This window comes from Cibotium barometz, chromosome 11 (assembly GCF_041138505.1).
Source record: "Cibotium barometz isolate CiBa-2024 chromosome 11, ASM4113850v1, whole genome shotgun sequence".
Lineage (NCBI taxonomy): Eukaryota > Viridiplantae > Streptophyta > Polypodiopsida > Cyatheales > Cibotiaceae > Cibotium > Cibotium barometz.
Window position 1 is genome coordinate 17899046 of NC_141056.1, and position 21937 is coordinate 17920982.

General features: G+C 39.1%; 1 protein-coding gene across 2 annotated transcripts; it reads right to left on the reverse strand.

Annotated features, from left to right (window-relative positions):
* Positions 1-18506: 18506 nt before the first annotated feature.
* LOC147633855 (two-component response regulator ORR23-like) lies at positions 18507-21714 on the reverse strand. Of its 2 annotated transcripts, none has more exons than XM_086804501.1 (5): positions 21537-21714; positions 21157-21309; positions 20551-20910; positions 20142-20218; positions 18507-19844 (listed from the first exon to the last, which is right to left on the reverse strand). In XM_086804501.1, the coding sequence occupies exons 1-5, from the start codon at positions 21640-21642 to the stop codon at positions 18807-18809; spliced, it is 1734 nt and encodes a 577-aa protein (XP_086660627.1). In that variant the 5' UTR covers positions 21643-21714; the 3' UTR covers positions 18507-18806. The 2 variants fall into 2 exon arrangements, with proteins under 2 accessions (XP_086660627.1, XP_086660628.1); XM_086804502.1 differs by having other exon boundaries at positions 21157-21381; positions 21537-21670.
* Positions 21715-21937: the final 223 nt, after the last annotated feature.

The window sequence follows — 21937 nt, forward strand, 5'->3', positions numbered from 1 at the left end:
ATAAAGCTTATCATTAAGGAAATAATTAGAATGGTCTCTAATTGGATCATCAATCCATAATGGATTGAATCATCAATATACATAAACTAAAAGCATAGAAAAAAGTCATTAATTTGACCTCAAGCATAGCTTAATCTTGGATTAAGGAAAAGCTTTATGAAAAGCTTCATTTGGATTGAGAATGGGTCATGAGTATGACCATTTCTTGAGTGAGAGAGAGAAATTTCATAAAAACCATTAGAATTTAAACATAAATGGAATTAACTTCAATAGCATTTATTAAATTATGTAACTCTTCACTAACATTCATCAATTCACTTCAATAGCATTAAAAAAACCATACCAATTAAGCTTCTCAAGCTTGAGAGGGGTTGAGAAGAGAGAAACATTGAGAAATTATAGAAAAGATCAATATTCACTAATTACTTTACAAATTGCTTGATTCTTTGTTCACGGTAGAGGCCCCCAACCAATCAATTGGTTAAGTATGTTGATGGAGCCACCAATGGGGATTGAAGAAAGAGGGAAGCTCCAAAAACTAGTGAATTATTAATGAATTCATAGTTCTTGGCTTAGGTGGAGTAGAGTAACGATGCATAAACACTATCTATTTTTCAACAAGGGGGAGGCTTCTATTTATAGGAAAAATTGAGCTCCTAACCAATCAAACTGATTCTAGAATTTTCTAAATCAGTTTGGTCAATATTTGACCATTTTTAGGTCAATTAAGCTAACTTTTTGGAACTAGACTTGAATGAGGAGAGAGGAGAGATGAAATATCTCAATTTTTATGAGTTTAAAACTCATTCAAGCATGTGAAATATGCACCTCCTTTAAAGAACTCCCCTTCCTTACATATGTGTCATAATGGAATCATTTTAATATTGCTCATAGTTTTTTACTAATAAACCTTGTACATTTTCAACTCTTCATCTTATGTGAAATATGCACCTCCTTTAAAGAACTCCCCTTCCTTACATATGTGTCATAATGGAATCATTTTAATATTGCTCATAGTTTTTTACTAATAAACCTTGTACATTTTCAACTCTTCATCTTATGTGAAATATCATAATGGAATCATTTTAATATTGCTCATAGTTTTTTACTAATAAACCTTGTACATTTTCAACTCTTCATCTTATGTGAAATATGCACCTTCTTTAAAGAACTCCCCTTCCTTACATATGTGTCATAATGGAATCATTTTAATATTGCTCATAGTTTTTTACTAATAAACCTTGTACATTTTCAACTCTTCATCTTATGTGAGCATTTACTCATTTTTGGATACCCAAAATATCTCATATTTTTAATATTGCTCATAGTTTTTTACTAATAAACCTTGTACATTTTTAACTCTTCATCTTATGTGAGCATTTACTCATTTTTGGGTATCTTTTTTTTACAAATTGGATTTATCTCCTCTCTACACATGGATTGATGCTATTGGCCCATAGGAACCTTAATTGGACCATAATCCAAAAATTTCTGAAAATCTAGACCCTTAGGCTAAGGTCCTTTATACCCATTTCCAATTAATTCCAATTGCACATTAGAAAGTTCTTTTTGAATTTCTGTTTCAGGGGAACTTATTTTAATAAGATGAGATAATTTTCTATCCAAAAATATTAAAAATTTGAATATTCTCTCTCTAGAATATTTTCTCTCTCTAGGTTAAAACAGTTAGAAACAAGTCTTTTATATTTCTGAAGAGGGATTGATTACAGGGGAAGATGCTGGACATTTTGAGAGGCTGGGGAGGAATCTTACAAAATTCAAGGGATGACTCCTCGGCAGTGGGACGAGACATGCTATGGCTCACCCAACCCCCTTGAAACAAATCCAACAAGAAGATTGCCCGGTGAACCGCAACTGTCATGAGGATCTTTCCATTGGCTAAGCTTGTAACCTTTGAGGTCTCCAAGCTCTACAACTCCTTGAGAAGCAATTCCACTGCGCCTTTTGCGAGCGTCATCATACCGCTACATGTACTCGTCCCTCCTCTTACCTCACTTCACTCATACACACTCACTAGCATGGATTAGAGAGAGATTAGCAAGAGCAAGACTCTATTGCACAATGGGAGAGTTCTTTGTATTATGAGGGATATTCACTTATATACATGGCCATAAGTGTTCACACTCACTTAAACTATGGTCGGCCTGACACTTTAGGCTCATAAGAGGCCTAATGCTATTACAATGACTACCCTTATAATATATCCATGAAGTACCTCACTTGGGACTTCATCCAAACTTACTACCACATGCTCTTGAAGCAAAAACTACCATAAGTATTCCATCGCGCCATTATGAGCACCCATCCAAATTGTAGATTTGGACACCATTACTTCCTATCTTGAATGTATGACCTTTTGGTGTGTCGTGACCTTGACTCCTTGATATAAGATAATGGTAGTAGCTCTTGTTAACCCTAGGAATGGGTTAACATTCTCAAAAAGTGGTCGAGCGGTAGTTGAATGAGGAGCATTATTGTATATACATTACAAAAGATGAATGTACTTATCCCATGAATTAGGTTGTTGGGAAACATAGGCTCTAAGTAGATCCAAGATAGTACTATTGGTAGCCTTAGTTTGTCCATTTTTTTCTAGATGAAAAGAGGTGGAGAAGTCTATCTTAGTGCCTGAGTCGGAGAAAAGAGTGATCCAAAAATTACTATAGAATCTAGAGTCTCTATCAGAAGTAATGAATTTTGGCAACCTCTGTGATGCACAAAGATCTTCTTGACAAACATAATCAAGGCTTGTTGATAAGTCAATGTTTTCTTACAAGTTAAGAAATAGGCTTGTTTACTTAAACGGTCCACTATAGTCCAAAATCATGTCATTATGACCGGATGTAGTAGGCAAACTCATGATAAAGTCCATTTATATATATTCCCAAGTATCATTAGGGATTGGTAGAGGTAAGTCCTTGGGTCTTACCTTTATAGATTTTAATTTTCTAACAATTAGAACATTCAGCCACAGATTTTTCTACATCTTGTTTAAGATAAGGTAGAAAGAATTCTCTAAATACTAAATATAAAGTAGCAGAAACACCTCGATGACCCATGTATGGTGGTTGACATGCATTTTCTCCAATATAAACTATTTAAAAGGTTGTGTAACACACAATCTCTTATGAAAGAAAAGGTAACCATCATGATATAAGTAATCACCCAATAGGGTTCCAATTATTGTCCTTAAGCTTGATCCAAACCTAAGAGAAATTAGGGTCATTCTCGTAGGACTCTTTCATAGGACTTAAAGCTTTACTCTCAATCGTAGAGATGTTAAGGATGCTAGGGCATATACTTAAAGCATCTACCCCACAAAATTTTTCTTCCCTATTTGATATTGGATCATTAGTTGGAAACTCTAGATAAATCAAGCCCATTTGATATGGCAGGTCAAGAATCAAAAATTGGGTCAACAAATGACGAATGTTCTATTGATTAGTTTTGATTAAAAATTCAGATCTCATTAAATAATGACGAATGCTCTGTTGATTAGTTTTGATTAAAAATTCAGATCTCATTAAGTAATGTTTCCAAAGTCTCAAGGCATAAACAACAACACAACTAACTCCTTATCATATGTACTATAATTTCTTCCTATTAATTTAAGCTTAGAACTCTCATAAGCGATGGGATGTCCATCTTGCATGAGAACATCACCAAAACCTTGTCCACTTACATCAATAACTACCACAAAGAATGGTCATTGAAAATCAAGTAGTGTAAGAACTGGTGTGTATGAGTCAAAGCTTTCTTAAGCTGAGAAAAGAAACGGTCTTGTCAAAGTGTCTAGCTTTCTTAAGGAGTTCAATTAAGGGAGTTCAGCTTTCTTAAGGGGTTTAATTAGAGAAACGGTCTTGTCAAAGTGTCTAGCTTTCTTAAGGAGTTCAATTAAAGGAGTTCAGCTTTCTTAAGGAGTTCAATTAAAGAAACGGTCTTGTCAAAGTGTCTAGCTTTCTTAAGGAGTTCAATTAAAGGAGTTCAGCTTTCTTAAGGAGTTCAATTAAAGAAACGGTCTTGTCAAAGTGTCTAGCTTTCTTAAGGATTTCAATTAAAGGATGTGAAATATATACAAAGTTTCTAACAAACTTCCTATGGTAGCTACACAAGCCAAGAAAAGATCAAAGTTCATGAATATGGTGTGGGCCAATGCTTTTGATCTTTTTAGGGTCTACTCGAATACCAACATATACAATATGTCCTAAGTATTCAATTCCCTCTCTTGAAAGAAATTGCTCTTATCAAGATTGACATAAAGCTAGTTCTCTCAAAGAAGTGAGAAATGCTATTTGTGCTCTTGATGATTCTTACTGAAAACTAAGATATCATCAAAAAACACTTTTTGATGTTTAAAGAATATTCTATTCATCATTCTATTGAAAGTAGCTGGGGCATTACTGTTAAACCGAAAAACATAACTAAAAACTCATAGTGATTGGTTTGGGTTTAAAAGCAGTCTGGTTCTAAAACTCATAGTGAATCTGATGGTCATCAGACTTGAGGTCAATTTTGCTAAAAGCTTATGCTCCCTTGAGCTTGTCTAGCAAGCCATCCACTTTTGGTATCGGATATCGGTTCTTGATAGTAATCTTGTTTAAAGTAGGATAATCGATATACATTCGATATGTCCCATTCTTCTTTTTGATGAGAAGAACTGGAGCACCAAATGGAGAAGTGCTAGGTCTAATCAATCCTTTCTCTAACAATTTTCTACTTGTTTCTGAAACTCTTTCTACTCAAACATGTCAACTCAATAAGGAGCTCTATATGACAGAGAGCTTTTAGGGATTATCTCAAATTTATGATCTTCTGGATGAGATTTAGGTACACTAGGAGGTAGGAACCTTGGCTATAAAGTAGTTAGAGAACTTAGAAATAAAAGGATCATGAGACACATTTGGTTTAGTGTCGACTTGAGCACTAAAGTGGTTTCCAAGAATAAAAAATATCTTCTCCTTCTTTCTTATAGCTCCTTTAGCTTGAGTATGAGTTAAAAGAGGACTTAAATCACCCTTAGTCTAACACTAAAGTGTTGAGATATCGAGCTCATCAAGTGAGGCGGTGGACACTGATGACCCGCCTGGGGGATAGGCCCCACATTTACACCACTGGCATGGTTGGTGAGATCATGGGTGATATGCGGCCAGTGGGATGACAGGCTGTGTGACAGCCATTCTAGAGACTGGCATAGTTATAGCGCCAGCTCATTTAGTTGGGTTCACACTATAGAGAACCCGTGTATGTATTGGTTGAGTACCTTTCATATTATGTGTACTCTTATCTTTGTATATGGTGTGTTGAGTGTTGAGTGAAGAAAAAGAAGATATTCAGCCTCTCACCTTGTGTGTTCTCTATTAGGGTTTTGTGAGTGTGTGTGTGCTTGCAAGAGCTCAAGCTCTCTTCCCCCCTGCATCTTTTCATGGTATCAGAGCCTGGTTCGTGCTAAGGGCTGAGCCTGCCAAGCAAGAGAACCACAGGAAGCGGTACGAGGGTAAGAGCTTCAACTACTCTTTCCTATTTGTGTTGGTGACTACACCCTTGTCGAGAGCTCTACGGGAGGCACCGGCAAACGATCTCTGATTGAGGAGCTTTCTTCGCGGGAGTAAAGCTATAAAACGCGTTTCGGGCGCGTATGGATCTCCGTTTTTCAGAAAGCATGCGATTTCGAGCACTGCGGGTAAGTCATCGATTCTCTGCACTCTGTTTTAAGAATTGCAGGTAGACAGATTGATCGTGCAGACACTGTGGGTGCTGCACAAAGAGGTGAATAGTTGCCATTGGGTGTATGTATGCACATTGAAGTCACTGGTTGTGACATTTGAGAGTACTACAGTACCGTTGCAGCAAAAATACAGTAGTTTGTGCAGAAAAACCAAAGTGCTGTTTCTGGTAAAATTGTGTGTTTGGCAAGATGTCAAATGATGGGATAACCCAGATTGTGGCTGAGAAGCTTGATAAGAATAACTTCCATGCTTGGAGGTTCAGGTTGACAAATTTCCTGATGGAAAAGGGCTATTGGGACTACATAGAAGGTGAGCATGAAGAGGCACCAGAGATACCGGACATAAATTCGACTGCTACAGATGTGAGAGTTTAAAGACTGGAACCAAGGAGCCAGGAAAGTAATGTATTGGCTCTCCATTAGTATATAGGACACCATGATTGGGCATATTTAGGATGCCAAGTCCCACAAGGAGGCGTGGGACACCTTGGTTAAACTCTATGAAACAAATACCAAGGCACGCAAGATACAGTTAAAGAACGAAATTCATACTGTGGAGAAAAAGAGCATGTCTGTGAATGACTATGCATTGAAGATAAAGGGTATTGTGGAGTCCCTTGCATCTATTGGTGTGTCAGTAGATGATGATGATAAGGTGGAAGTCTGTCTACGTGGTCTCGGGCCACAATACAAGGCGTTCAAGACGTCTATTCAGACTCGAGAAAACATTCCCAACTTTACAGATTTAGTGTCTATGCTGATTATATGCTGATTATAGAAGAGAAGAGCTTGGGTGAAGACCAACAGTCTTCACAAAACAAAAACAATTCAGAGCAACAGGCCTTCTACACAAGTTCAAGAAGAGGACGGGGTAGAGGAGGCCATGGACGCGGTCAAGGAGGTGGCCGAACAGGTAATCAGAATTATGGCCAGCAGTAGCAACAACAATAGTCCCAGAATACACAACAACAACAACAACAACACGCAGGTGGAAGAGGCAAATTCAGAGGCAGGGGGAGTCAAAGAGGCCTTGGAAATTGGCAAAGGCAGTATATTGATGCACGTGAATGCTATTATTGTGGTAAGCCTGGACATGTGCAGGCAGAATGTTATAAGAAGCAGGCTGACATGCAAAATGGGAAAGTGCAGCAAAACAACTATGCATCCTCAAGCAGAAATAATGAGGATAATGAAAGGTTGTTTGTTATGCAGCATGTCGTGAATGCCATGTCTAAAAATGTTGAAGCAGCACAAAAAGATGATGTATGGTATGTGGATTCAGGTGCTTCGAACCACATGACAAGTCATGGGGAGTGGTTCAAGGAGATGAAAAACCCGGAAAGACCAGGTTTTGTGGAAACAATTGGATGACACTGCTCATCCAATTGCCCATTGTGGAGATGTGCCATTGTCTATGCAGGATGGCAAAGTGAAGTACCTTGCAGATGTACTTCACGTTCCAAACATAACAAAGAATCTGGTTTCAGTTGGCCAGATGATTGAGCAGGGTTTGCAGGTTCGGTTTAACCCTGATGGTTGTTATGTTGAAGACTTTAAAGACAAGTGCAGGTTGGTTGCAAAAGGCAACAGAGTGGGCAGAATGTTTACGTTGAATGTAGACATGCCTGAAATGAGTGTTGTGATGTTTGCAAATGGTTCAAGAATTGTTGCAGACACAGACATTTGGCATAAAAGAATTGGATATGTGAATGTGCAGAGAATGAAGTCTATGCAGACTAAAGGAATTGTGACAGGGCTGCCAAAATTTAAAGTGGAAGGTATGCAGAGAATATGTGAAGCATGCCAATTTGGGAAGCAAACAAAGCATGTGTTTCCACGTAACAGATATGTGAGTAGAAATGCACTAGATGTTGTGCATTCAGATGTATGGAGTCCTACGAAGACCATGTCTATGGGAGGCTGCAGATATTATGTAACATTTATTGATGACCACACAAGGAAAGTGTGGGTATATTTCATGAAGGAGAAGAGTGAGGTGTTCACTCACTTAATTTCAGAGTTTTGGTTGAAAAGCAAACAGGGAAATATGTAAAGTGCCTAAGGTCAGATGGAGGGGGAGAGTACTTCTCCAATGAGTTCTCTAAATTTTTGAAGAAGAATGGTATTCGGAGACAGTTTACATGTAGATACACTCCGCAGCAAAATGGAGTAGCTGAGCAAAAAAACAGGCACATTGCTGAGATTGCACGAGCATTGATGGAAGAGAAAAATATGCCGCATAGCTATTGGGCTGAGGCTGTTTCTACAGCAGTATACATCATGAACAGGACTCCAACTGCAGCCATACATGATGTAACTCCAGAGGAGAGGTTTACTGGCAGAAAACCTGATTTGTCTCATCTGAAAGTCTTTGGATGCATTGCATATGTGCATGTGCTAGATGAGCTGAGAACTAAGCTAGATCCAAAAGCTAAAAAATGTGTGTTTATTGGATATTCCCTTGAGCAAAAGGGATATAGGTGTTATAACCCTGCTCACGTGAGTTGAGGGTAAGCAGGGATGTTGTCTTTGATGAGATGAGCAGCTGGTATGCTATTGAAAAAGAAGCTGTTGGGGCTGATGTGAGTGGAAGTGTGGTTGCACAGAATGCAGGTCAGCAAATCACAGTCTTTGAGTGGACCAGGAGAGTCCTCATCTAGTGGGTCTGTTGTTGATAGACCATGGAGTGGCAGGCTGCGTCATAATACCAGTCCTGCAAATGTGATTAGTACATCACGTAAAGGAAAAGAGAAAGTGGTTGAGCCCCTTGGTATGCCTGACATTTCTGCAGGGCATTCTCATGTTGATGGAGAGTCTAGTGGCTCAGATATGAGCCTTGATGGAGGAGCTTGGGATCCCAGCTATGAGAACACCTGGTGTAAAGAAGGCTATGGAAGCCATGAATGAAAAGCTACGAAGATCTGGGAGAGTGAAAAATCATGTGTAGAGATTTACCTATGATGGTTATGTGGCACGTCACTATGCATATATGGCAAAGGTTGTGCAGGTTGTTGAGCCCACATGCATTGATGAGGCTGTTGGAAATGTGTGTTGGGAGAAAGCTATGGATGAGGAGATGGATGCACTATATGGAAATGAAACTTGGGATTTAGTGCAATTGCCTGAAGATAAGAAAGCCATTGGATGCAAGTGGGTGTACAAAGTAAAACGTAGCAGTGATGGAAGCATAAACAGGTACAAGGCTAGATTGGTAGCCAAAGGATATGCATAGACATATGGCATTGATTATGAGAAAACTTTCAGCCCAGTTGCCAAGATGGCAACGGTGAGAGTTGTGATAGCAGTGGCTACATCAAAGCAATGGTCTTTACATCAGATGGATGTAAAGAATGCATTCGTGCATGGGGATTTGCAAGAAGAGGTGTATATGTTACAGCCACCTGGCTATGAGGATGTGGGTCACGCCGAGCATGTTTGCAGGTTGAAGAAAGCCTTGTATGGCTTAAAGCAAGCACCAAGAGCATGGTCTGACAAGATTTGAATATCTTGTCACTATTGGCTTTCATGTAGCCAATGCAGATTTCTCGCTGTATGTGAGACATGGTGATAGAGGGGTTGTGCTTGTTGTCATCTATGTAGATGACTTGATCATTACGGGGGGGGGACCATGATGCAGAGATCTTTGATGTAAAGATCTTGCTTAGACAGAAATTCGAGATGAAGGATCTGGGGGAGCTCAGATATTTCTTGGGCATTGAGGTGATTAGGTCACCACATGGTATTGGATTACTGCAGAGACAGTATGGCTTGGACATGTTGTCCAAGTATGGTATGACAGGCTGTAAGCCTATTTCCGTGCCATTGGATCAGAATGGCAAGTTGAGTGCAGATTCAGGAGAGATCTTGGAGGATCCTACTATGTATAGGCACATAGTAGGAAGCTTGATCTATATGACGATCACCAGACCAGATTTGAGCTATGCTGTTGGGTTGGTGAGTCAGTTTATGCAGGTTCCACGGAAACCGCATTTGGATGCAGTGAGACGCATACTGAGGTATGTGAGGTCTACTTTGCATTGTGGACTATTCTATGAGACTGGGACAGAGATATGTGTACATGGGTACACAGATGCTGATTGGATTGGTAGTATCTCAGATAGAAGATCTACCAGTGGATTCATGTTTTCTTTGGGGAGTGCTGCTGTGACTTGGAGCAGCAAGAAGCAGCCTACGGTTGCTTTATCCAGTACAGAGGTTGAGTACAGAGGAGCTGCTATGGCAGCATGCAAGTAGCTTGGTTGAGAAAGCTACTTGCAGATTTGGGTCTATCAGTGGATAGACAAGTTGTCATTTTCTGTGACAACATTAGCAGTATACAATTGGCCAGGAACCCAGTCTTTCATGCTCGCATGAAGCATATAGAGGTCCACTACCATTTCGTTAGAGAGAAGGTCTTGGCAGGAGACCTTGACCTTGTTTATGTCAGCACAGAGGATCAGGTAGCTGACATCTTCACCAAAGCATTGGGTGTATACAGAGAAGCTCCGCAGATTAAGGGCTTCACTTGTTGGTGTACATGAGATGGAGTTGAGCTCGAGGGGGAGTGTTGAGATATCGAGCTCGTCTAGTGAGGCGGTGGACACTGATGACCCGCCTGGGGGATAGGCCCCACATTTACACCACTGGCATGGTTGGTGAGATCATGGGTGATATGCGGCCAGTGGGATGACAGGCTGTGTGACAGCCATTCTAGAGACTGGCATAGTTATGGCGCCAGCTCATTTAGTTGGGTTCACACTATAGAGAACCCGTGTATGTATTGGTTGAGTACCTTTCATATTATGTGTACTCTTATCTTTGTATATGGTGTGTTGAGTGTTGAGTGAAGAAAAAGAAGATATTCAGCCTCTCACCTTGTGTGTTCTCTATTAGGGTTTTGTGAGTGTGTGTGTGCTTGCAAGAGCTCAAGCTCTCTTCCCCCCTGCATCTTTTCATGAAGACCAATTTCTCTATCATCTTTCATTACCCATGTTGTATGGGTGTCATAATCAATATGAGGGTTATGTTCATGTCTCCATGGCATTCCTAGAATGACATCAATAATTTGCAAAGGAGAAACAAAAGACGTTCTCTTTTCTTTCAATGAGTTCATTTCCAACTCTAGATTCTTAACCTCTTTAGTGAAGTTGTACCTAGTTTCTTGAAATGCAGCTTTCACTTTATAGCTAGAGTGCAATGCATCTAGGTTAAGTGCTTTCAATACCTTTTCAAAAATGAAATCATGAGAACTACCATCATCATAGAAAATAGAAATTTGTTTTCCTTTTATTTTTCCTTGAATTCTTAACAAAGCATGAATAGGACTCTTACCTTCAACCGAATAGTCAAGATCAAAATTTCTCCCTTGCTTGAGTCAGTGTCATCTATTAACAAGTGCCACACGTGCAAAGTTCTTTTTGTTGTTTGAACATTATGGAGCAATGCGCCCCTCCATGTGACATTTGTAACACCTGACAATACGATTTCCATTTGAGGGTTTGTTGTTATTATCTTTTTAAACATCTCTTTTGGCTTTATCTTTACCCTTATACATCCTGGATTTATCAAAATTGCTCGAAGGAAAAGATGGTTTAGAAAACTTTGTATAAGACTTTTCCCACATTCTAGAATTCTTGGAAATAGAAGTTTTACGTTCAAAATTGAGACTTAGATCCATAGCAGAACTGAGATTATGATGATGAAACATATTAACATCTACCTTGAGATCGACAATATTTTTTCTTCTTTTCTCTCTTTCTTTCATCTTCTCAATAACTTGAACCTAATTTATCCTAGAATTTATTAATATAAGCTTGGACATTCTCTTTCTTGACTTGGAGTGAAATATCCCATCGTTTGATGAGGTTTAGCCTTGTATTACAAAGAAAGAAAATGTTTCTTTAAAAGTTTCTGGAATTCCTTCCATATGTATTAGGTTGATGCTTGCTTTGCTTAATCATATTTCACCATAAGCAGCACTTTTAATCAAATGATTTCAAACACATTTAATCTTGTCCTTTTTTGGAAAAAATTTGCCTAAAAAATAATCATCCAGCTAATTGAGCCATGCAATAAGCACTCAAGCATCTTTCTTCCCATGATAGTTGTGGAAAGTGTATGTCTTTCAGCTAATCCATGAGTCTTTCCGAAAACTTTGGGTACGTTACGTAGCCTTAGCAATGCGCCTAACATGATCACTTTCCTCCTAATTAGAGTCAAAAGAGTCACACTTGTGCTTAGAATGCTTCATATATCGTTCGAGCTCGCGTCAATGTTCACGCTCACTTGCAACTCACTTGCAATTTGCTCTTAAAGTGCGGTAATTTACTCTTTCACAGTGGGTTGTGTGGGTAAATTGGCCATTGCAAAATAAGTAAATTAAAAAAATATAAATTTATAATACGGATAAATACGAAAAACTTAACTCTTGATACGCCTTGAACTATGTTAAATGTTAAAATATACAAGTGAATAGAGTGTGTGCGAGAACAAGCCCTTGGCTAGCGGCTATAAAAGAGAATCTGTAAATGTGAGAGAACCTGTGAAAAGGTGAGAAGCATCTACTGGGAGAGAATAAAGGGTAGCATGAGGAGATTTAGGAGGTGTGGAGATATTCTGGGAGAGGTGGAGAGAATCAAGCAAAAGAGGTGGAGTGAATCAAGGAGAAATCAGTGGGATTGGATGCTTGAATGTATACTCTATAAATTGAGGCATTGGCCTAATGAGAATTTGCTGGTTTTTGATTATCCATGCCTACATTAAGCTATCAGTTTTTACCTCTTTTTCAACAAACCCTCTATATCCCCAGCTGGTGGAGGAGCTCTATCTCCCATCATACATCAAATTAGCTCAAGCCACTTTAGCCAAACATAGCTAACACCCTTGTGCTCCAGCCCATCCAAACAAAAGCTCAAACCGTCGGCGCACGCAGCAGTTCCACGCGATTTAGCAGGCACTATTTTTCTAGAGAAAATCTGAGATTTCTACTTCATCAAATGCAATGGCTCTAATTGCTCTTGGCCCTAGGGGTTTTCAAGGGTGCTCTACAAAGCTGGTGAAGACAGAATTTGATTTGATCAAGTTTACAGTGAGATCCAAGCTCTTCATCAAATCTGCAGGTGACTTTGGTAAAACAGAGATTAAGCATTCAAAGTTTTATGTGTTGAATACAAGAGTGCTCTTGCCTTATCTCCTTGGTTTCCTTTTCCTGCGTGTGTGAGAGTAAATCTTATGTTTCTTGGCTTAATCCTCTACTAGACTAATTGCTATTGATGGCCTTGAAAGGATTTGAGCTCATTTGAACTCTAATGCCTCAGATATGGACTCCTCGCATACTCTATTTTTTGTACACAAAATAGAGGATTAATTTGCTAATCACAGTGATTAATTAGAACTAATCACTATATTTTGGTGCAATTTAGGGTTCAAATAAACCATTAGGTATCTGATACAAATCCCTATAACTTAAGATTGCAATTCGAAGATGGTTTGATACTCCAACCATTCCGTACAAATTGGTTACCCTTGATTTAATGTAATTTTTGGTGATTTTATGCTGATAAATCTGTTGTAATCATCTCCTAAACACCAGATTGAGTTGTAAAAGGGTAGACACTAAGTACGGCACAAGAGAGATAGCCAAATTTAATGGGGAGCAGTTTTACACATGGCAGACAAAAACCATGTATCTGCTCATGAGGAAAAATCTGTGGAGGCTAGTTGAGGGAAGAGATGAATGCCCAGAGGTGAGAGGGGAAAATGAGTGGAAGGGCAAGAATGAAAAAGCATTGGGACTTATCGCACTCAGTTTAAATGATGAAATCATTCATCACATCATAGGGATACAGTGGGCAAAAGATGCATGGGATGAACTCAATAAATTATTTGGCACATAAGCTAAAAATTCAAAGATAAATCTGTTAATGCAATTTTACAAATTGGATATGAAGGAAAGTGAACCTTTAATCACACACTTGAACAGATATAAAAGCATTAAGCAACAACTGGCAGCTATTGGCAAAAAGGTAAAAGATGATGAGGCACTAGCAGTGCTACTGAAGAGTGTGGACAAAGATGAATATGAAAACATTGTAGTAACACTAAAGAATGTACCTGAATTGAAGCTACACAAGATAGAAGGAGCTCTACTAGAGCAAGAGACCAGAGGCAAAGAGAAGAAATGGCTGGACTCAACAGTAGGAGAAGAAACAACATTCTTCACTCGAGGAGGATTCTCTCGAGGACGAGGAGACGAGGAGGAAAAGGCAAAGTAGGAGGAAGGAGTTCACTTGCCACAACTGTGAAAAGCGAGGACACATGGCAAGAGACTGCTACAGCAAACCCAGTGGAGAAGGAACGTCATCGGCAAACTTCATGGGGAGAGGCTCCAAAGGAAGTGGAGTCAAATTATCTTTTCTGAGAGAGAGAGAGAGAGAGAGAGAGAGAGAGAGAGAGAGAGAGAGAGAGAGAGAGAGAGAGAGAGAGAGACCCCACAACCCAATGTAATCTGCCCCAACATAGTAAAACCACCTCTGAGCCACCGATGATGTAGGCCATGCGGGCACTTGTAGTAGCCTTGGACACATAGAGAGAGAGAGTGTCAAGGAGTATGAGTTTAGGGACTTGAGGAACTGGTCGTGGACTATCAAGTAAGAGGAAAACTTGGTATAGGGTCCAAGTGTGCTAGAAGTATTCACTTGAGGGGAGGTGTTAAAATATACAAGTGAATAGGGTGTGTGCAGGAACAAGCCCTTGGCTAGAGGCTGTAAAAGAGAATATGTAAATGTGAGAGAACCTGTGAAAAGGTGAGAAGCATCTACTGGGAGAGAATAAAGGGTAGCATGAGGAGATTTAGGAGGTGTGGAGATATTCTGGGAGAGGTGGAGAGAATCAAGCAAAAGAGATGGAGTGAATCAAGGAGAAATCAGTGGGATTGGATGCTTGGATGTAAAAGTCTCTATAAATTGAGGCATTGGCCTAATGAGAATTTGCTGGTTTTTTATTATCCATGCCTACATTAAGCTATCAGTTAATTGCTCACTAATCACGTATTAATTATCATCTAAACTTTTTGTTAATGATGTTGATTCTAGCATTTGATCCACCATAGCTCATCACATTGCTGTAATTTTAACATTAAATTTGGGTTTTGAAATTTGTTAAAAGGTTGATCTTTAAGTCACTTCAAATTTATAGAATGTTGAAGAATCCCACTAAAAGCTTCAATTTGATGGGGAGCTTGTGAAAAGCGCTTCCAAAAATTTGTTTTAACCCCCTTTGGTTTTGCCCAAAAATTGTTTACAAGAAGCTTGCCAATTCTTCAAAGGGCTAATACAATAAAATTTTATTGCATATCTTATGTAGGCTAAAAATTAAAGAGCTCTCCTTCTTTATAGCTTATAAGATCTCTCTCTTATTTATAACTTATAAAAGAACTTGTAAAGCTTATAAGAGTATAATTAGCTTTTAAGCTTATTAAAGATATAAGAATTTAAGCTTATAACGCTTAAACTTGAGCTTTTTTAAAGATATTTTTACTTGATTTCCTTCCACATGTCGCCACTGTGCTAGTGGCAAGAAGAAAGAGAAAGAAAGAAAAATCTCCCAACACCGATTTTGCCGCCCCGCCAATTTGTGATGGAGGGAGCAGAAAAAAATAAAGCTTTGATTTCTTCTTCTTTGAAAGCTTGAGAATCAAGCTAAATTAATATTTAATTAAGGATTAATAGCCTGTAAGATTCCTCCCTCCAGCTTTTGAGGTGTAAAGGTATAAGAACCTCCCCTTCTGTTCTTGTAATTATTCCCCTCTCTAAAATAAGAGAAAGATCTTTTTTTAACCCTGTTTTGGCCTAGAGAGAGAAAATATCTAGAGAGAGATAATCCAAAATTGAGATATCTTTGGATATAAAAATCCTCCTAGTGTCTGAAATAGTTTTCCCTGAAATAGAAGTTCAAAATAAATTCTCCAAAGTGCATTAGGAATCAATTAAAAATGATTTAAAAGACCTTAGCCTAAGTGTCAAGATTTTCTAAAAATTTTAGATTATGGTCCAATTAAGGTTCCTATGGGCCAATAAGATTAATCCAAGTGTTTGGATGAGATAAATCCAAAGAATAAAAGAAAATACCCAAAAATGAGTAAATGCTCACATAAGATGAAGAGTTGACTGAGTACAAGGTTTATTAGTTAAAAACTATGAGATATTACTAAAAAAATGAGATATTTTGGAATAATGATACATTTTTGACACCTTGGTAAGGAGGGGAAAGACTTTAAGGTAGGCACCTATTTCACGTATGTGGATGAGTTTTTAAATCAAAAAAATTGTATCACTGATACTATGGTTTCATTAAAAGATTGTTTTAAAGACAGTTGAATCTGTGAAACATGCAATTTCATATTGAGTGTGTGAGTGGTGTGACTATCTTAAAGTTTGCATGAAGCGCTGGCTAGGGAGGGCTTGGGAACTTTTTTTCCTGGTACCTGGACAAAACATAACCAAATTCCTAAATGGATCTTATCACTACAGTGGTTGGACGGTTGGCTAACCCATGGGACTGGATGGCTGGACTGATGGATCCCTAAAATGAGACTCAATTCTGTTATGGTACGATAGATGAAGTAAATCCCAGATAGTCTTTTTCTATGGAAAAGAATCAACCTATGGAAAAGAATCAATGGATGTGCCTCGATGAGAAAAAAAGCGTTGGTCTCTATGATCCAAGTGCAAATCTCTTCCTTGATCTGACCCTGTGACTTACTGGTTCGGTCGGATCAGTTTGGTTAGTTAAGGCTCTTGACTACGTTAGAATAAAAATATCCTGGAGGAATCGCCCGTGCTTTCTGGACGAGGAAAGTTTTTCCGGGTTTGGTTTTGGAACAAACCGAGGGATTAGTCTCTTGTCTGGATATGTGTGGGGGGCCCCGAGTGAAAGGCTCTGCCCTACGCAAGAAGTGCTACTTCCGCTATTAGCACCCCTGAATTTGTTGTGCGGAGGGGGCATGGATCTTTCATAGCCTATGAAAAAATGACTTTCTCTTCTTTTTCTCAAAATTGGCGTGAGAGGACCATAAGTTCAACATATTCAAGAATTAAATAGAATATCTTGCAAAAATACTTAGCTTACGAAAGCGACACAGTAATGGGTGCAATCTTTCCCCCTCATGTGTGTGGCATATCCCTCACATTGAGTATTTACGTAATTTCATTCCAATAATACATCGTAACCTCCAAAAATATAAAAAGTATGCTTTTCTTTGCATGACACTCTCTTATGCTCAAAATAGAGTGTCCATAAATTGAGGCTAGGGTTAAAGCATATAACACTTTACAAAAATATTCAAGTTTGAATATTCAAGTCTAAGCTTGATAAATCTAAAGTTCTAAATTAAATCAAAATGTGCACAAGCTAGTACAAATATATACAAATCTTGTTTCTAAAAATATGTGCTATCAAATAATAATGTGTGCATCCTCCTCAATCGTCTGAATCCTCTTCACCTATAAAATACCCAACAATAAATTGGTAACAAATATTGCATAACTATATAAACCATCACCACACACATATTTGCTAGGCATAAGTAACCCAAGAATCACCGTGCCATACAAACTAACTGTAACAGACATTGGAAGCCTGAAACACACACTAATGTACACCAATCATTGGAGGCCTCAAACATACGTTAATCTACACCAATCATATTAATATCTACAATGGCTTCACCCATAATATTAACATAATTTGGCATAATGCAAAGGTAATCCAAGTGTCCTTGAATTATCTAAGGGGGTAAAATATTATTTTAAAGAGAGCTAAAAATACATTCTCATAACAATGATGACATGGTTCTACTTAGAGGGCCCTTTTTTAGTCCAAGATTTTCCTAATGAGTTGATATGATTCTATAACAAGCGATGTGTTGATTATATGTAAGTCTTTAAGATGAATTAAAAGCGAGGTGTTTCCTGTATGTAAGACGAATTAAAATTAATGTTGATTTTTCCTTGAATTTTGAAGATTGAACATGGCTCATAGCTTGTCTATCTTCGAAGTTGATTTTTCCTTTGAATTTAGAAGATTGATACATTGAACAAAGTTAAACTAGGTGTAAGACATTAAGAACATTTTCTTTCAGTGTAAAAAAGCTATATATATATATTTGAATATGTATTTAGTTTTGCATCTCACATGAAAAGTTTGGTTTATTGATTAATCAAAATTAAAATTATGGATGTGCTCAACCTTAACATTCATCAAAATGATGAAAGCATTGTCATATAGTCATGTAATGATGAAAGCATTGTCATATAGTCATGTAAATATAAACATAAATTAGTAGCTTTGTTTTTTTAAATTAAAACTCTAAGTCATTGAAAGGGTATTATGAAGTGCATAGCCCAATTGTTAGGGTGATTGAAGTCCATATATGAGGTTGTAGGTTCAAACCTCTAGCTTGAGGTGTAATTTCTAGTTCAACAAACTTTTTAAAAAAAAGAGTATGCCCCTCCTCGAACTTAGTTGTGCTTAGATCCGGGCACCGATCGGGACATGTCCAAAGACTTAGACTTGAGTTTCGTAGAGTCTAGATCATAAGATGTGTCTAAACCAACGGTCATGGAGGCACCCCTCTGGGTTCACTATGTCACTACTCCTTGTTCACATTGGACCCCGGCTCATATAAGGCCGGCCGGGTTACCGGACATATGCATCACAAAACGAGAACTTAGAACGGTTACAAACTGTCTCGGCCGGATCAAACACTAGCACTACGAATTTTGTGAGCCAAAAAGAAAAACAGTTCTCATGTACATGATGACACCTTAATTGGTGTCATTAATGATCAAATACAGAGCTGAACCCCCTAACCAGATATGGCAATCCAATTAGCTAAAAACGGCATTGTTTAAGCTAAGATTAGCCAGAAACATGCAACTGTCAAGCGAGAGATAGATTACTGGATTGATCGAGCTAATCGAGTTAAGCCTACCAGATTAGCCTGAGCAAATTATATGCCTTGATTATGTTACAAGCTGATTGCATGGCTATAGTGGGATCATTAACGAGGAGAAGGTTTGTTGGTGAAGCTGCTTGCGTCGCTAGATCCGTCGAAAGATTCGAAGGAAACAGTGGAAGATGGTGATAGTGTAGAGAAGGAGCTAGGGGTGTTGGGGTTGTTTAACAATGAAGATGAGCTAGAAGAAGAGGAGCCTTGCATATCACCATATTTTACAGTCGAGTTTAGCATGATGTAGTTCTTCTCCATTGCAAAGTCACCACTTAATCTTCTCCCAAGGTTTCCAACACTAGGGGTAAGAGTAACACCTTGATGGATGTAGTTTAGATGAGCATTGATGTCATTGGGTGGAGGTGTTGCTGATGAAGATGTACTCCTCCTTCTTTGGGATATTGATGCAACTCCACTTGATGTTTGTTGTGTTAATGCTGATGGTAGTGCTGGCATGGGGATCATCGGCCTTGATGCAGCAGGCAATCGGCTCGGCTTCTTTACCATTTGCTGACCAGTTGTGAGCTTGAATGCCTTCTTGGGGTTGTTAAAGGAAGCTGCAAAGTCATCCATGTCATCTCTGCTGCCCTTCTGCAGTTGCTCCATCTCTTCCTCTTCTTGCTGCATTTTCAAGAGTAATCCAATGTCCAATGACCCCATCCTAAACAACCCTCCGCCACCACTGCCCATCAAGCTACCTTCTGCAGCCAATGAATCACTTGCTCCTGCTCTTTGCAACTTTCCCCCTCCAGTTGACCTCCTTGCAACAACACCAGGGTTTGAGCCACTATTTTTAAGACCCAAACCCCCCAACACCTGTGCTCTGTTTGCAGCCATCCTTTGCTCTGTCACAGATCTCATCTTTGCCACAGCATCCATCCCCCCCGGATCTATGCTACTGCTCCTCACAAGACCATCCCCGCCATCAGGTTTCAAGCCTCTTGCTGGCAACGCATATGCCATGGTTGCAACACCAAGCCTTGGCCTCAGACCACCTGGATTTCCATATTCACCCGAATTTCCGAATAGTGCATTTGGTGATGGCTGCAGTGCTGCTCCACTCAACCTCTTCAAAGTCAACCTATATTTCTGTGCATGCAATATCATGCATGGAGCTCTGTCACTTTCATCATGTATGCAAAAAATGGTACAAAATAGGACTCTTAGCTAAAAATTGCATCTCAAATATCTATGATAATCTAGAAACAAACAAAGGTTCACACAACGTCTACATGCAGTTGGAACTAATTATGTAGATAGAGATGAGGTTCCTTAGCTATGTACAAAGATACAACATGCATGGTTGAAGCTAAAAGATCAAGTAATAGGAGTATTTTGAAATGCTTGAAGCATATTCATATGCATCATGGAAGCATGTAGGCATACCTGTAAATGACTTGCAACATGCTCTCTTGTAAGGCTTGGCACATCCATTAGCTCCAAAATCTTCTTGGGAGAAGCCTCTGCAAGATAAACTCAAAAATTTAGTAGCAGAAGCGCTTGCTATAGATTTGATGCATGCTCCCCGCCCCACCGCCCTTCTTCTTTACACCAATCCTAGCTGAGCGTGCTTCTATCTACTGACAGCAAGAAGAGGAAGGAACGAGTAGGCCCAAGGTAGAGGGAGGAACGTGTAGGCCCAATGCACCCTTTACTATTATCCCCATCTTTACAAACCCAAACAACTTTGAACACCATTTCCCCTTTCCCCATCTTTACAAATGCACTTTTCCAGCAGAGAAATCAATGCTTGTGAGACAATTATTGATGCTTTTTCAAATCCAAAAGAACTTACTGTCAATCCCTAGTTCATTGATTGCCATGACAAACTTCTCATGGAGGGGTGCAGACCATTTCACTCTGGTCTTCTTCATGCTATTCATATCCATATCATCTAAGGCACACTCAAGCCGGTCTTCAATAGATCTTTTTGTATTGGTACCAGGAGGATACTCTTCAGAATCCATATTGTCCATGCAGTGATCAGTTTCTTCCAATTGAGCTTCCTGCATGATTGTATCTTTGCCTTTCCTTCTCAGAACATGCTGCCAAATAGTCTTCAGCTCTTCCATTCTGATAGGCTTTATGAGATAGTCACATGCGCCATGGGTTATTCCTTTCATAACTACACTGGTTTCACCGTTGGCAGACATCACTACGAAGCAGGTGGTAAGAGTATTAGGGGGTCTGTATTATGCAGTATATATCATGCAAATTAGGTTATGTGATCACTGCATGCAAAGCGACGTTATGATATGAGACGAAATTCAATAATCCGGTGAAACTAACATTAAAAAGCACTAAGAATACACCATTAATTCTGCTCAATTACAGGTTTTAAAAAAAGGATGAAATATAATATATCTTAATTATCGCTCCGGGCTAATTATATTGTACTTACTGATAACAGGCAAATCCAGCTCCAAGCCGACAGTCTCCAGCAACTTGAAGCCGTCGTCATCGGGCATGTAGACATCACTCATGACCAGGTCGAAGGTGTCCTTGTGCTCTCTCAGCAGCTGCAAAGCGGTAGCGACTCGAGTGCACGTCGTAACTGCAGTTTTAATACAATCACAAAACTCACGAAGGTTTTATCACAAAGAATTCTCACTGCAGAGATCAGTGCCTGCACATAATAAGGACGTGAGTTTACATGCATCATTTATATGAATCATTCTTACGAATTATTATGCAAGTCTCTTTCCGTGACTAGCACGCTACCAAGATCATAATGAAGATTGATTACTATAATCACAATCAATTAATACTGAGAGTCGAGACCTTTGTATTGGCAACGGCGAAGCATGCGTTCCAAAACCATCAGAGAGAGGGGGTCATCGTCCACTATGAGGACATGCATGCCGGAAGGAGAGAAACCGGCCTCCATGTTATCGTCGTTGATGATACCACCCTGCAGGCTGCTATGTACTACAGGCTGCAAACCAAATGGAGGGAGAGAGGATCATATATTTATCACAACAGCTGTAAAGTACCAAAGGTATGTGGGAGACAGCTATAAGTCAAACCTAGCCATGACCCAAGTAGCCTAGTAACGTCACAAGAAGCAAGGAACGAGTAATGCTCCAAGATGAGGATGCGGTAGCCTACCACACCTACTTAGATAATATTGAGGCATGGATCATGCAAACCCGTCCATGATGCCCCTACCCTCTCATGAGGAG

What these genes read in the sequence shown, in the direction of transcription:
- LOC147633855 (XM_086804501.1), bottom strand. Translation starts at nt 21,642, where the DNA reads ATGGAGGCCGGTTTCTCTCCTTCCGGCATGCATGTCCTCATAGTGGAC. An exon ending in GCTGGATTTGCCTGTTATCA is followed by an intron (nt 20,911 to 21,156) that starts GTAAGTACAATA and finishes CCTGCTTCGTAG; the next exon opens with TGATGTCTGCCAACGGTGAA. An exon ending in ATGTTGCAAGTCATTTACAG is followed by an intron (nt 19,845 to 20,141) that starts GTATGCCTACAT and finishes TTGCATGCACAG; the next exon opens with AAATATAGGTTGACTTTGAA.